At 38.0% G+C, this 14,145-nt stretch overlaps 1 protein-coding gene across 1 annotated transcript; it reads left to right on the top strand.

Moving 5' to 3' along the window:
• Window positions 1-5,957: 5,957 nt before the first annotated feature.
• Window positions 5,958-14,145, top strand: LOC140951922 (minor histocompatibility antigen H13-like). Its single transcript, XM_073401298.1, has 11 exons — window positions 5,958-6,198; window positions 7,498-7,596; window positions 8,135-8,217; window positions 8,452-8,540; window positions 8,636-8,721; window positions 8,879-9,004; window positions 9,793-9,850; window positions 10,510-10,593; window positions 11,350-11,386; window positions 11,700-11,894; window positions 12,852-14,145. The coding sequence occupies exons 1-11, from the start codon at window positions 5,959-5,961 to the stop codon at window positions 12,940-12,942; spliced, it is 1,188 nt and encodes a 395-aa protein (XP_073257399.1). The 5' UTR covers window position 5,958; the 3' UTR covers window positions 12,943-14,145.

Raw genomic sequence — 14,145 nt, 5'->3', positions numbered from 1 at the left:
GTTATGGAACGAATATAAATAACACAACAGGTAATATTACGGTACGTAAGTCATTAATATGTCAGAATACAGTAAAGTAGAAAGCCTCTTTGGGGAGGTAACAATAAGGGACGGACCATTAGAAAACTTATTCGGGGGGGGGGGGGGGGGGCGAAGTACAAAAAAAATATTCGCGCAAGGGAAAATTAAATGAAAAAAAATTCATGCATGCTAATTAACCCTAAAAATATTCATGCGACGGCCTAAAAAAATATTCGTACAAGGAATTTGATAACGAAAAAAATTCCTGCGGCTCAAAAATTCCCCACTCCCCCCATAACTTTTCTAATGGTCCGTCCCTAAAGTCAATGTAAAAATGTACCAGTCCTTAATTATTTATGTATTGAGTTATTTATTGAAATATTTATTTATTGAGCTCGATGCTGTTGTCCGCATCAGAGAGAGAGAGAGAGAGAGAGAAAACGCGTTTCCAAGGGTGTGGTTCAGTTTAGTGTGCAACTGTCCAGAAGAGGAGTTTCACGATTTTAACATATATCTTAAAATGCCTATATTTCTTGACAATAGAAATTATATTAGATGTGTCTGCAAGAAGAAGGTCGACATTCCAATCCTGTGATCAGGCTCTTTTTTTGGTAGATTAAAGATAAGCTGAAGTGAAAGTCATCGAGAATGAAGGGAGGTTAGGGAAAGTGAGGGTAGGTGGGTGGGTGGGCTGAATCCTCCCCTCCCCTCCCCTCTCCGCCCCTTTTTTTTCGGCGTGCCTCGCTTGTTTTGTTCCCAACCGCTGGAGCCTGGTTACAAGTTAAGATGTTCTCCGTCCGCCAACCTCGAATATGAAACCTGATTTTCTGGAGAATTATTTTTTATTTCTGGTGAAATGTAGGAGAAAAAACAAAAAAAAAAAACGTTTTCTGTAAATATAGAAATTGCCTTGGCTTGCAAATAAGCTGAGGCGTATCTTACGAGATGATAATTAGAGACAGTTTACTTCCGTACGTACTTAACGTAATAGGTTTAGTTCATCCGGTTTGATCCTCTCAGTGAAAGTAAATGATTGCTTTAGACCTTCAAGGCAGTTTTCATTCGAGCATCCCAAGCCTCTTTCCAGTAAGAAAAGGCTATACAGCTATAACCAATCTGATTTCAAACCATGAATTTATTTTATAACTTTTCCCTGGTCAAATACATAACTGAAGTCAACGCCTGAACGCTAAGTATGCCCACTACAGCAAAGCACTGCAAAGCGTTTTACCATCACCAGAGACTATTCTCAGAGTTAAGAAAAACGGCAATTTCTACTTCCTTATTAGGGATAGAGTCAAGAGAGTGGCAATGCACTACAGTAAAAGCCCTGACTAAGAACTTGCATTTTTCCAAGTTAGCCTAAACAGGTTCTAACATATAGCACAATTTTAGGCTATTTAAGCTCTTTGGTAGGTTCTTATTTTCTGGCGAGAAAAAAAAAGCGGGGTAGCTTTGAGTATTTGGTGGTATGCAGCTTTTTCGTCATATAAAATCTGCATACAAAATAAGTATTTTATACATAAAAACGACTCTGAGAATAAGGACTGAAGCACTGACCACATGAATTTTGAAGTCCTTTTGCCTTAGTGTACAGAATTATTATTATTATTATTATTATTATTATTATTATTATTATTATTATTATTTTATGTTTTTTTTATAAATTTTAGATAATAATAACCTGTTTCAAACAGGTTCTCAAAAACCAAGTTCTTGGTCGCCGGGTTTTACTTTATCTTGGTCTACTTTACAGACTCAATGATATAAATAACGAGGACTCTGGTTTATATAGAAAATGAGTGGAGTGCTTAATCCGATCTGCAAACAGCGAGAATTGATTTGGAAAACTCGTCTGGATATTGGATTAAAAGCTTCTTTGAGACTGTGTTTGGCATCGCTTCTGGCGAACGGAAGTGATTTCATTTTATTTTTTTAAGAACGTTATTTACGTTTAGCAAGACCAATGAATTCTTAGCCCCGTGCCTTGTTGGTATATTTTCTTGGCAACTAACGGTTGGAAGTATACTGTTTATACTTTCAAGCAAGACCATAAGTTCAGCAGGTATATATAACTTGATTTTTATTTTGTCGTATTTTAGTTATATATCGTTATGTATAAAGGTGAATCAGGTTTTAACGCGTTTTTATACTGCGTTTATCACTTAGTAACACAGGTTACGTTTGACCTTGATTCTTTTTTTTTTACGATTGTAGCCATGTAGAAATGAACGTGACTGGTCGTAGAGTCAGGTTCATGTCTGGTCTGGTTATCGTTAACACAGTCTTATCGTTACCCTGGGTTCCAGAGGCTTTTCATGCGCGGTTTCCGGTTTCGGTCAAGTCGCTTCGCCGCTCGTGTCTTCGGCCTGTGGCCGACGAAGCTCCTCGTCGCACGCGAGAAAAAACCTCTGGTACCCAGTCCTTGAAAAGTCCTTGAATTTTCTTCAACTTTGAATGTATTAGCCTGGAAAGAGTTTTTTGATGCTTTTTGATGGTCCAAGACAGAATATAAATCATCGCTCAGAGAATTTAAAGGTTATTTACATTAAGTGCTCTATGTTTTATGCAATATTATAACTATCAATTTTAGACAAGTGAACTGGAAAATGTAGAGAAGTTGGTGAAGCAAACAGTTCAAGCCTTAAAGTCTTATTAGAATAGACTGGGAATGTGGATTTCTGTACAAATATCTGTGAAATTATATTCCTAATAGATGGTCCTTGAAAATCTAATGTGGTCCTTGAAAAGTCCTAGAAAAATGGTTGCAATTTTTTGTATGAACCCTGGTTAAATGGCGCCGACGCTTGCGAGTAATGATGACATCGTCGTCTCTTTGCTAAGAGCAACTAATTGGTTTCATTTTCGAGTTGTAATTAGGAGGTATAACAAAATATTCAATACTAGCCCATAATTGTTTGGGTTATGACACTTTGCTATGTATATAAACTGAGTATTTATTCAGACAGATCAATGAAACTTAGAGCGCTTTCCAAAAGTCAGAACTGGCCGGCCAGACGGCTGGTCATTTTTATTATGAAATATTAGTGTTTACTCGAAATTTTCACTGAAACCCATAACTGCCTTGCATACTATTTAGGAATTAAGTGATCTGGCCGGATAGTCCAGAGTTCTCCTTGCGACTTATCTGGTGTGGACAGCCAGTTCTGACAAATGGTAAACGCCCCTAGTATTGTACAGTCTTAATTTATTCGTTTACAGTGGATGGAACTGATAGGGTTGTTCATCTACGATCGGCATTTCTTGGGAGCAAAAAAGTCGGCGGCCAGTTTGCGATTCGGTCGACTTTCGCACTCGCAAAAAACAACTGAAACGCTATCGAAGGTTAATAGATTGGTGTATAAGTAGCCAGCTAACTATTATAGTGTTCGTTCAATTGATTTAAATTGTACATCAAAAATTATTAAATGGAGAAATGCCATCAAAATTAAAAGTACCTGAACATTCAACGAGTCTCTCTCTTGTTTTTACTAACATGCAGAATTTTTTTTTCTAATTTCGTTGTGATGCTTTGTGATGCCAGTTAACTGCTTTGGAAAAGAAACATTAAAACACCTTCCCCCAGCTCCCCTTTGGCCATTTGGCTCGCCTCTGTCCAAGGCTTGTCAGACGTTTGAAAGGGATCTGGCCGGGAAAGGGTTGAATTCGGATGGCAAGAATTCAAGTGGTCATTAGCCAGCCACAATTTCATGCAAAAGGATGTAGGTAAACAAAGCAAAAAAACTCCTTATAAAGAAGAAAGGCAAAGGTAAAAATTCAACACAAAACAGGTTTGTAAAGTGAACGAAGTTGGTCAAAAAAACTTAAATACGCGTCGTATTTTGGACTCTCTCTCCGATTATTAGTCAGGATTTCTTATTGTCTTTGCAAAGATGCTATCTTGTTTTAACGGTTGGTAAGCCCTCTCCCACTTAGCCACGCTGATTGACAATATTAGGGACTTTTAAGAGCCTGTTTACATGGAGGTGGGGAACCCCAGGGAGGTGAGGTAACCCGCTTAGGTGGGGTAACCCGCCTGTCCATATAATCTCTTATTTTAATTTGATCAAGTTTACATGACAGGTGGGGTGACCCGCCAAATGTTACCTCACCTACCTGTGGTCCCCCACCTCCATGTAAACAGGCCCTAAGATCCAACGCGGACGCGCACGCGGAGCAACGAGAATGTCAAAAAATAGGTTTTATAAGCAAAACAACAACTTTGCACGTGCATCACGCTTTTTTGTACACTTCTTTGCCCGTTTTTGCACGACTACGACGTTAAAATGACTTATTTCGCGTAAACCAGGAACGACGAAATATTATTTCTCTTTTTGAACCTGGATATGGTCCCTAGGAATTCAATTCCAGGCGGGTTCGCCTACATTTGACAAAGTGGGTAGGAATAATTGCGATAAAGACTGAAAGAATCCAAATTCACTTTTTATGCGACGTTCTAGTTGAGGGAGTAATGATGATTCGAAGTAATCGGATGAAATTCAGGCTATAGTTGACGTCGCGTCGTTGGATCGTAAAGTCCCTATTGTTGTTTACATGGCTGACAGTCAAAACGTTCGTCAGCGGTCGCATCATCTCCAACGTCAGCGATCACTGTTTCTTTCAATTTTGTATAGTTAAAGCGACAAGAGTTAAACATGCTGCGTTGTTGTTGTTGAAAGGTGAAAGTATCGCCAACAAGTCGAAAGCACATAGAAGGGCGAGGGTTGTCTCTCCTCAAAATGGCACATAAAGTTGTAGTAAGCACCTTCGTACCGAAGGGGAGCGCATTGCCACACTCCCATCAATGTTCGTACTGGAGATGTCTTCTTGGTCTCGCTTTCCTCTACATGCGTTAAATTTTTATCTATATTTCACCAGTTCTAGGATGTATAATGAAGGCATTTCTTATGTGAGGTAACTGCTATGTCTAATTTTTTTATTAAATAGAGACCTTTAGATTCCAGGACGAGGACGACTTCGAGTACGAGATTTGACTTCACGTTTTTTCGCGTATTCTGAAATTATAGACTCCCCGGAAAGCTTCATTTTCCCATTTTTCACTAGAAATGTTAGCACTGTTACCTTTAGTAAAGGAGGTTACACCCTCTCGCGATCGCAAAATGATAAAACTTTTAACATTGATAACTCGTTTGTGCCACTTCGACATTAGAGACCTTTAGATCCTAAGACGAGAACGACTACGAGTACGAGATTTTCTCAATACTACGTAGTGCTGGCGCGTGAACCAGCGTCATTTTGGCGGGAAAATGTGGTAGCCGTCGTCATTCTACTACGAGTTTTAGCGAGAATGTCGAAGTGGCACAAACGAGTTATCAAATGTTAAAAGTTTTATCATTTTGCGATCGCGAGAGGGTGTAACCTCCTTTACTAAAGGTAACAGTGCTAACATTTCTAGTGAAAAATGGGAAAATGAAGCTTTCCGGGGAGTCTATAATTTCAGAATACGCGAAAAAACGTGAAGTCAAATCTCGTACTCGAAGTCGTCCTCGTCCTGGAATCTAAAGGTCTCTATTCTCGCTAAAACTCGTAGTAGAATGACGACGGCTACCACATTTTCCCGCCAAAATGACGCTGGTTCACGCGCCAGCACTACGTAGTATTGAGAAAATCTCGTACTCGTAGTCGTTCTCGTCTTAGGATCTAAAGGTCTCTATTATTATTTTATTACGCCAGGGTTGCATATTAACCACCATACCAGAAGGTTGTGATCGGAGTGGTCCCATTCGTGGTTTCCCTCCCCGCCGATATATATGACGAGAAAATCAAATGGGCAGAGCTAAATATTAAACAGATTACAGAATATATTTTTGCAAATTTAGCGCAGCTGAAACGGAAGTAAAGAGGCGGTAAAGTTGACGTGTGTTTCGATCATTGGAGAGGAAACAGGTGACGACCACGCACTATAGGAACTATGGGATGGCCGGTTGCCTTCAAACAAAAGATCTCTCTCTTTCAGTTAAGATGGCGGAATCAGTTGTGAATGAGACAGTGGCGAATCTCTCGGCTACTGTAAACGAAACTGCAAAAAATGTAACTGGCAGAGCAGCGGCAACTCCTGAAGGATTGTTTGTGGCGTATTCTAGTTTGGTTTTAATGGCGCTTTTACCAATATTTTTCGGATCATTCCGCTCTGTGAAGTGTCTGATCGAACAGAAGGTTAGTTGATCACGAATTTTTCTCATTGATTTTTCAACAGCTGATGTTTTTAGACAGGATTTTATATAGTTATTTTCAAAGTACTTCTGCCGTCTAAGGTGTTTGATTTCACTGCAAATGGAACGTTTCTTGAACTTATTTTTTCAGCTTAAGATCATTTAAATTTCGTTTAAATTAAGCTTAAAGCTTACGTGTATCGAAGTCTGTGGCCCATTTGTTCATGACCTTTTGAAAACTGAGGAGAGTATTGTAACCATTGGCGGTGTTGATCATAGAACTGAGTTAAGTTTAATGACACTGCGAAGTTGAAGGTTTTCAAAGTAATTCGCTCTCATCCGCTTTAAGTTTTGCTTAATACATTAAGCTTACACGTGTATTTCTCTTCGTATTCCCCAACAGTTTTTTCTTTTATTTTCTCATTTGATTCTATGGGGGATTTTCCCTCTTAAGACAAATTTATAGACAACTTTGTAGGTTGGCTCTATGTAAAAAAAACTCCCTAGAAAAATCTAATGAAACAAATAACTTATAGTAAGTGGGACAGAACATGGCAATAAACTGGTAGGAGCCAAGCGTAGTTAATCAATGACAGTCGTTATCAGAAATCAATCGATATCATCAATATTAATGACAGGTAGCCCAAGCTCAAAATATGAGCATTGGCGTAACTTTCGAAATCTAAGGATTTGTATGGGGAAAAAACCTATCGTTTCTATAACTAGAAAGAAAATAACGGGAGCAAGAGACTGTCTCCCACCCCGAGTGTGAGTAATTTGAGTCTCAGGCCATGTTGCTGTCTTTCAACGGTAATGCGGAGTTCAAGCCAAGGTTCTGTCGATGGCTTCAGATGGGAAAGGTTGGGTACAGATTTGCGACCTTTGATTCGTTCTCGGTGCAAAGGCGTCTAGGTGTTACCTAGGCCGAATTTGGAGGCTATTGGAGCAGTTGGAGCGAATTTACAGCCGGTTTCCTTCGGTGGTTCAGTTGGGCTGCTTCGCTGGAGTGCCCAACCTTGGTAAACCTTTATATAGAGAGAAAACCATCTACATAAAAACCCATAAAACAGCCATAAATAGGCTTGTGGACCACACAGGAGAGATGTCACGTCTGACGTGGTCAGACTCCTTCGTTCTGATCATGTCTGTGGTGAGCTGATTACATGTTGAGTGGCCCCAGTTGAGGTTGTTTTACTGCCTTTTAAGACAGTGTAACCTAAAACTATAGAATATGTCATGTCCATAACATGCTACATGTACTTAATCTGTAAATGCTTAAAATTTGGATTGTGCACTTTCACAGAAAAATGGAGAGAAACCAGAAAGTATGACTTCAAAGGATGCTGCCATGTTCCCCATTATTGCCAGTTGTACCCTGTTGGGTCTTTACATCTTTTTTAAAGTAAGTTGACTTGTACAGATTATAGATTCCTGATAATCTCTATCTTTTGTAGCATTCATCAAACATGACAATAATTATACACGTACATGTAGTTCATCATCACCGTCAGTTCCTTTTCTACAAGCAGAGAATATGGCAACAAATTGCTTAGTTACCTGAGTTTAAATACTGGGCCAAGTTGTTTGAAGCTGGGTTAAGATAACCCAGGGTTAGTGCAAAATTTGGACCCAGATATGAGAGCTTCAGAAGCAAATTCAGTCTAATTCTCTTTGCCTACAATTTGATGATCTTTGCCTACAATTTGATGATTGGATATTCTAAAAAGAATAGACAAAATTGTCCAAGAGAGTGCTTATGATAAAAAGAAAAAGAAACCCGGGTTAAGATTTAAGCCTGGGTTAGTGCGAACTGGCGTTCCAACAACTGGGCCTGGGTAGTTAAGTTAGCATCAAGTAAAAAAATAAATAACAACTACATTGCTGAAAACCATAACTACCCTTCCCTCTAAGTTTCTTTTCTTTTCTTTTGTTGCCATTAGTTATTCAGCAAAGAATACATCAACCTTCTACTTACTGTTTATTTCTTTGGTCTTGGAGTATTGGCAGTGACACATTTGCTAAGGTAAATGGTTTTTTATAGTTTTATACATCTCTCTCAGGCTGGAGTAGTACCGGGATGTGGTTTTTGTGGTGATAATGTTCCGGGGAATGGTGATATTCACCTTCTCTACACTTGTGGTAACCTACCTTGATTTATTTTTTGTGCATGTACTTGTAACAACACATTCTTAGCCTTAACTAATACCTGTAGAACAACACTGTACTTTATAAATAAAATTTGACATCTAAATTTCAGACCAAGTGTTGAACTTCTTCTGCCAGCGGCATTTCCAAACAAGACATACACCCTTGATCTTACCGAGGGTAAAGGTGATAAGAAAACAGGTATCAATTTTGGTACATTGTGGTTTGAAAAAGTGTTCTTTCATTTTAGAGTGTGATTCTGATTACAGAACTAATACTATTAATTTTGATTTCAGAACTGGTTAACTATGAGTTTGACAGGATAGACTTGCTCTGTCTTGGTGTTTCGTCTGCATTTGGAATATGGTATTTATGGAAGAAGGTAAACAGTTGTTTCTTTTAGGCTCCTCATATAGAGTAAGACACCTAATGAGGACACTATACACACATGTACAGTTTCTGCTTTCTTTTGTTCCAATAAATTTGCATAGATGCTGGCCACTTGAGTGAAAACACTCTATTTGTTGTTCCCTCTTTAGCATTGGATTGCCAACAACATATTTGGTTTGGCATTTTCTCTCAATGGAGTTGAGCTTCTTCATTTAAACACAGTTTCAACAGGCTGCATCCTTCTCGGAGGACTCTTTGTTTATGATATTTTTTGGGCAAGTACCTTAAACTGTATATCCTTTAGTTAATAGTGAATGCAGCAGCTGTATGACATAATCCCATCAGAATACAAGGTACATGTAGATCTCCCATAACACAAAATGCATCGGTTAGAGCTCTTTTTTGTTTAACTGATTAAAAAAAAACATTTTATGCACAGTAAGGGAAAACATCCTGAACATGGCCATATTTAAGATAAAGCTAGTAATAAATTGCATTAACCCATGGATAATGCACTATTTTAACATGATTATGTGCTAAGAATATCACACTATGCTACTAACATTCCCTGGTACATGGCTGTCACTAAGGGCAGGGCCAGGGGCTGGAAGTTTCCCCTGTTACTATGTTCATGATCCCTAACTTCTTTTGTAGGAAACAAAAGGAAAAAAGAACCAAATGAATTTCCAAGGTGTTATATTTCCTGCCTGCTAGTTGCATACACTAAGCTGCATTATTTTTTTTTTTCTCATCATTATTCAAGACATTTATCACAATAATTAGTAACTTGCAAATTCTCGAAAACAATAACTTAATAATTAATAATAATAATCATCATCATCATCATCATCATAATAGTAATAATTTACATTTATAGTGCGATAATTAGATAATTCTGCTATCAAGACTGCAGAACTGCTAAGGGGCTTTTTTGCTACACCCTAAACTTTTAACTTATAAGCTGTTCTGTTTACAAGTACAGTTTGTCTCTTTCTGTTTATTCTGATAATTTTGGGCTTGTTTTATTGTATTTGAATTCTATTTGATTCATATCATATTTCAGGTTTTTGGAACAGATGTTATGGTTACAGTTGCCAAGTCCTTTGAAGCACCAATCAAGTGTAGGTATCTTGTCTGCCACGTTCGGGTCATGTGCTATACTCAACAGATTGTCCTGAATCGTCATAAAAAGTTGGTATTCATATAGCCTTTTTACGGGTTCACAAATGTGGGAAAATATCAATAATTATCATGAAACTTCCTGATTTCACAGGGGAGCCCGCGTTATGGAGTAGGTGAACACAACACAAAAATTGTTGCTTTCTTTTTCTAAACTTAGATAACAATAGATACGCTCCCAAAGAAATTGCACCAAGATTTGGCAAATTAAATGAAATTGAATAAGATCGGTCAAGTTTGAAATAATGTTAATAGACTTTTAAGTGACTGTAGCGGTTTGTTGTTATCCAAAAATTTTGCCACCATGGCAACATGACGTAATGACTTCTCTTCTCTATTTACCAATGTGAAATAAGGACCTTTACCTTGTTAATAACATTTTTTCACATAATGACTTACAGTTGACTCCTGATAATTCGAATCTTCAAGGGAAACAGAAAAAAGGTTGAGTTATCGGGAGTTCAAGTTATCGAGGGTAAATTTATATAGAAAATGTTCTGAAGGGAAATGAAAATTGCTTCGAGTTAGCGGGAGGTTTGAGTTATAGAGGGTTCGAGTTACCGGGAGTCGACTGTAATTGTTTTCACTTATAACATTTTAGTGATTTTTCCAATGGATCTTCTTGAGAAGGGGCTGGCTGCATCCAACTTTGCTATGTTGGGGCTTGGGGACATTGTTATACCAGGTGAATATGATTATTTTCAAGTCAATATTTGTATGTGTATAGTACTACAATGTAATTTATGGTTCTATTCCATCACTTGTTCACATTTCATTTTCTTTTAATGTGCTTAGATATGGTAATGCACGATATTGAGTTGTACCAGAAACTCATAAGGGGTTTTCAACCCCTTATGAGTTTCTGGTTGTACACTAAAGGAATATAAGACTGTAAACCAATGATAAAATGACATATTGTTAAAAAATTACTTAAATATTCGCTACGATTCTATAATTTAAGTTAGCTTCATAGTCAAAATAGCCTGCGAACAGCAGACGCATTTCCATTTGTCGCTTCTCTCCCTCCGCTATTTTTCGGAGGGAGAGAAACGACGACCGGAAATGCGTCTGCTGTTCGTAGGCTATAGTCAAAATAATAAGCTAAAAAAATAATAGTTCTGTAAACTACATATGTGGAAATTGGAAATAATAAGAAAAACGTGCATTAAAGAAAGAAAGGAAGCAACAAGTTAACTTACTTTTCAGTATTATTTTGAGAAATGCTCTTTCATGTACGGAAAGAGTTTGTACAATGTACGCCCTAGTAGGTAAAATCCATTCTCGGGTTAAACTACATTTTTTTCTACTATGAATAATTTTAAATTTAGGCTATGAAACAGAACATTTACAAAAATGTACACCTTTGTTAGGAATGTAATAAAAAGAAAGCAATTAATTAAATTGTGTATAAGTACTAACACTTGTTTCTGATGCTCTGTAGGAATTTTTATCGCACTTCTGTTACGGTTTGACCACAGGTAAAGAGATTTTCCTATTTTTTCAATCAGCACTGTTTTTAAGTTTAACTGTCGTTTTGGACCTCAAATATATTTTGAAAAAAATCTTTAATGGTTTTCTCATCTTAGGATTGCCATATTACTGCATAGTTGAGTTCCTACTGGTATTGCAGCCTTTGAGTCTTTATGGTTACAATAGCATAGTATTCACACTTATCCCCACTCAGTTTTATGAGGATTGAAACTTCTAAATTGTATTGTTTAAAACCTATTTTGTCAAGTTCAACTGTAATTGCGAAATCCCTTGTTGAGTTACTGTTTTCTTTGTTGACAGTAGCAAGAAAGACAAGACAAGCCGAGTGTATTTCTACTCTGGTTTCATTGCCTATTTTGTTGGCCTGGTAGTAACTGTTTTGGTGATGCACACTTTCAAGGCTGCTCAACCAGCCCTGTTGTATTTGGTGCCTGCATGCCTGGGAACTCCCATTACACTGGCTCTTATCAGAGGAGAGCTTAAGGAGCTCTTTAAGTAAGTTAAAGCTAGAAAGTACTTTAAATCCATTCTTCAGACATAATATAAACTGCCGTCTATAAGCTCTGGGCTCATACATCTTCGTGAGGGGTTTTTGGAGGACTTATATCCGATCGGCTAAGAACCGGTCGGGAATAGATTGAGCGCTTCAAAACAAGTCATTAAAATACGTTTTGCTTTTCCTGGTTTTTAATTAAGCTTCAAAACGTCATGAGAAATCAAATTCATTTCAATACAAGCATTAGGCGGCCTAATTTTCGGATGTATTTTTGATGTTGTTGTTGTTGTTTACAGTTAGATTGGCCCTATGGGGGCTTAAAAGCGATAGTTTATGGTAGTTTCTTAAGCGCATTAGTTATGAAGCTCCTTTGTGGTATGTTGCTAGACTTGACCGTACACCATGGTGAATAGCATTCCTAACATTCTGAACTAACTGACCAACAGAAACGTGCCGTTGATTTATTCAGTAAACAGTTTTGAACAACAACAAAAATGTGTCCCTTCTGGGAGCCCCAGACCTGCAACACTATAGTTTTCATCTTTGATTTTTGCCGTTTTTCATAACCAGGCTTCTCTACTAACTACACTAGATAAGCAACATTGCACCATGTAAGTACACACACAAACAGTGTCTAACTTCTAACTTTTGGGTCTTGAACAAGTGTCCATTAGTGCAAAACTTCTTCTGTAGTACTTCCATGTTACGGCATATCGGGATATTGGGTTCTTTTATATTTGCAACTTTTATCTGATATGTTGTTGATAGTGAACAGTCTAAATCCAATTTCTCACTTCGATACTGCATTTCAACCCTGAGAGATCATGAAGTGAATGATTACACTTCTCTTTTATTTAAAGAGATGAACCCTTAAAGCCGCAGAAATGTGTTCCTTGTATCGCTGATTTTCAGCTCTGTTTTTGGAAAAAGCGGCTAATCTCGTTTTTTCTCCTCAGGTATGAAGATAATCCGGAAAAAGATCACAAGGAAACTGAAAAGAAGGAAGAAGGAGAAGAGGTCAATAATGATGCGAAGAAAACCGAATAAATTATAAGAACAAAGATCTAGAACTAATAAGTTTACCCCTTGTTGAACTCTAAGCTTAAACTTGACAAAACTTAAAATTTTGGGAGACTCGCCAGTGGATCTAAAAGCGCCGACCAAAAGTTGGAACTGACATGCCGCCAGCCGTACCGGTCATTTTGAAACTGAAATAAGTTTAAAAAAAGCCTTGTCTTCGAGAATTTTGTCTTAAAACCCCTCACCGCTGAGCGCACTATTTAGGAAAAGACTGATCTGTCTAGACAGACCTGATAAATGCTAACCGGTCGTTTCGATGGAAGTTGATTAGGTCGAGGTGTAAATAGTTTCACCTACCTGGCTTAAAGAACGAGGAATATTCACCCCATATATTTTTCCTTTTCACGCGCAAACTGTACTTTAAGTGTTCGAAATCGTTGTGCAGTTTCACTGTTTGAGTTCGTATCGAAATACACTGCCGAACAGTCCGTTTTTTTTTCCTTTTTTTTTGCCTTTTGGCAAAGGCGTGAAGCGCGCGAGCCTCGCACACCCGCGGACCTATCGTTTGACCGCTCTCGCACGTTCTTTACCCAGGCAAACATACGAGCTGTTTTGTAGTCTAGTATCGAAACGACCGGTTTCCTGATAAATAGTGGAGTTCCCCCGGTCCACAACTAGACTGGTTTGGCCGGCTAGTTCTGGCTAAAGGTAGTAGCGCCTTTCTCAAAGAGTTTTGTCAAAGCGCTTTCATTTGAGTGGTAAAATCGTACGATTTCGTCGACTGTTCCGTTTAAGAGTCAAAATAACTAGAAATCTCATGACTTGGTTAAGGAGTGAAAGTGCTTTAAAATATCCTTTTACTGCCTGAAACATTAAATGCGAACTTGGAAAATGAAAGGAAGAACGTCTTCGATATCAAAGAAATACTCAGCGCTTTTACTCACTTTCACGCTCTGGCATCATTCTGCATGATAAAGTATACAGACTCAAAGTAAACATAAACTCTTAAAATCGAAGGCTCAATGACAATTCCAGTCCAGTTTTTGGAAAAAAAGAAATGACGATAAAGGACAGTGTGTTAAGAGAACACCTTTCTTTCGTTTTTGTAAGTCATGGTCTTCTTAAATGCAGTTAACTGAGGGCTATTTATTTAACTGTTATTTTACGGCGGTGGTTGAGTTTCACGCTACAACCCATCAGTCTTGTAGAATAAAATAACGTTGCATCTCA

The sequence above is a fragment of the Porites lutea genome, chromosome 11 (genome assembly GCF_958299795.1).
Source record: "Porites lutea chromosome 11, jaPorLute2.1, whole genome shotgun sequence".
NCBI lineage: Eukaryota > Metazoa > Cnidaria > Anthozoa > Scleractinia > Poritidae > Porites > Porites lutea.
This window is presented reverse-complemented; position numbering and strand designations above follow the sequence as displayed.

Coding starts and splice junctions, on each gene's coding strand:
- LOC140951922 (XM_073401298.1), top strand. CDS start 5,959: ATGGCCGGTTGCCTTCAAACAAAAGATCTCTCTCTTTCAGTTAAGATG. Junction 9,851..10,509: donor CTTTGAAGCACCAATCAAGT/GTAGGTATCTTG, acceptor ATAACATTTTAG/TGATTTTTCCAATGGATCTT. Junction 11,387..11,699: donor CTGTTACGGTTTGACCACAG/GTAAAGAGATTT, acceptor CTTTGTTGACAG/TAGCAAGAAAGACAAGACAA.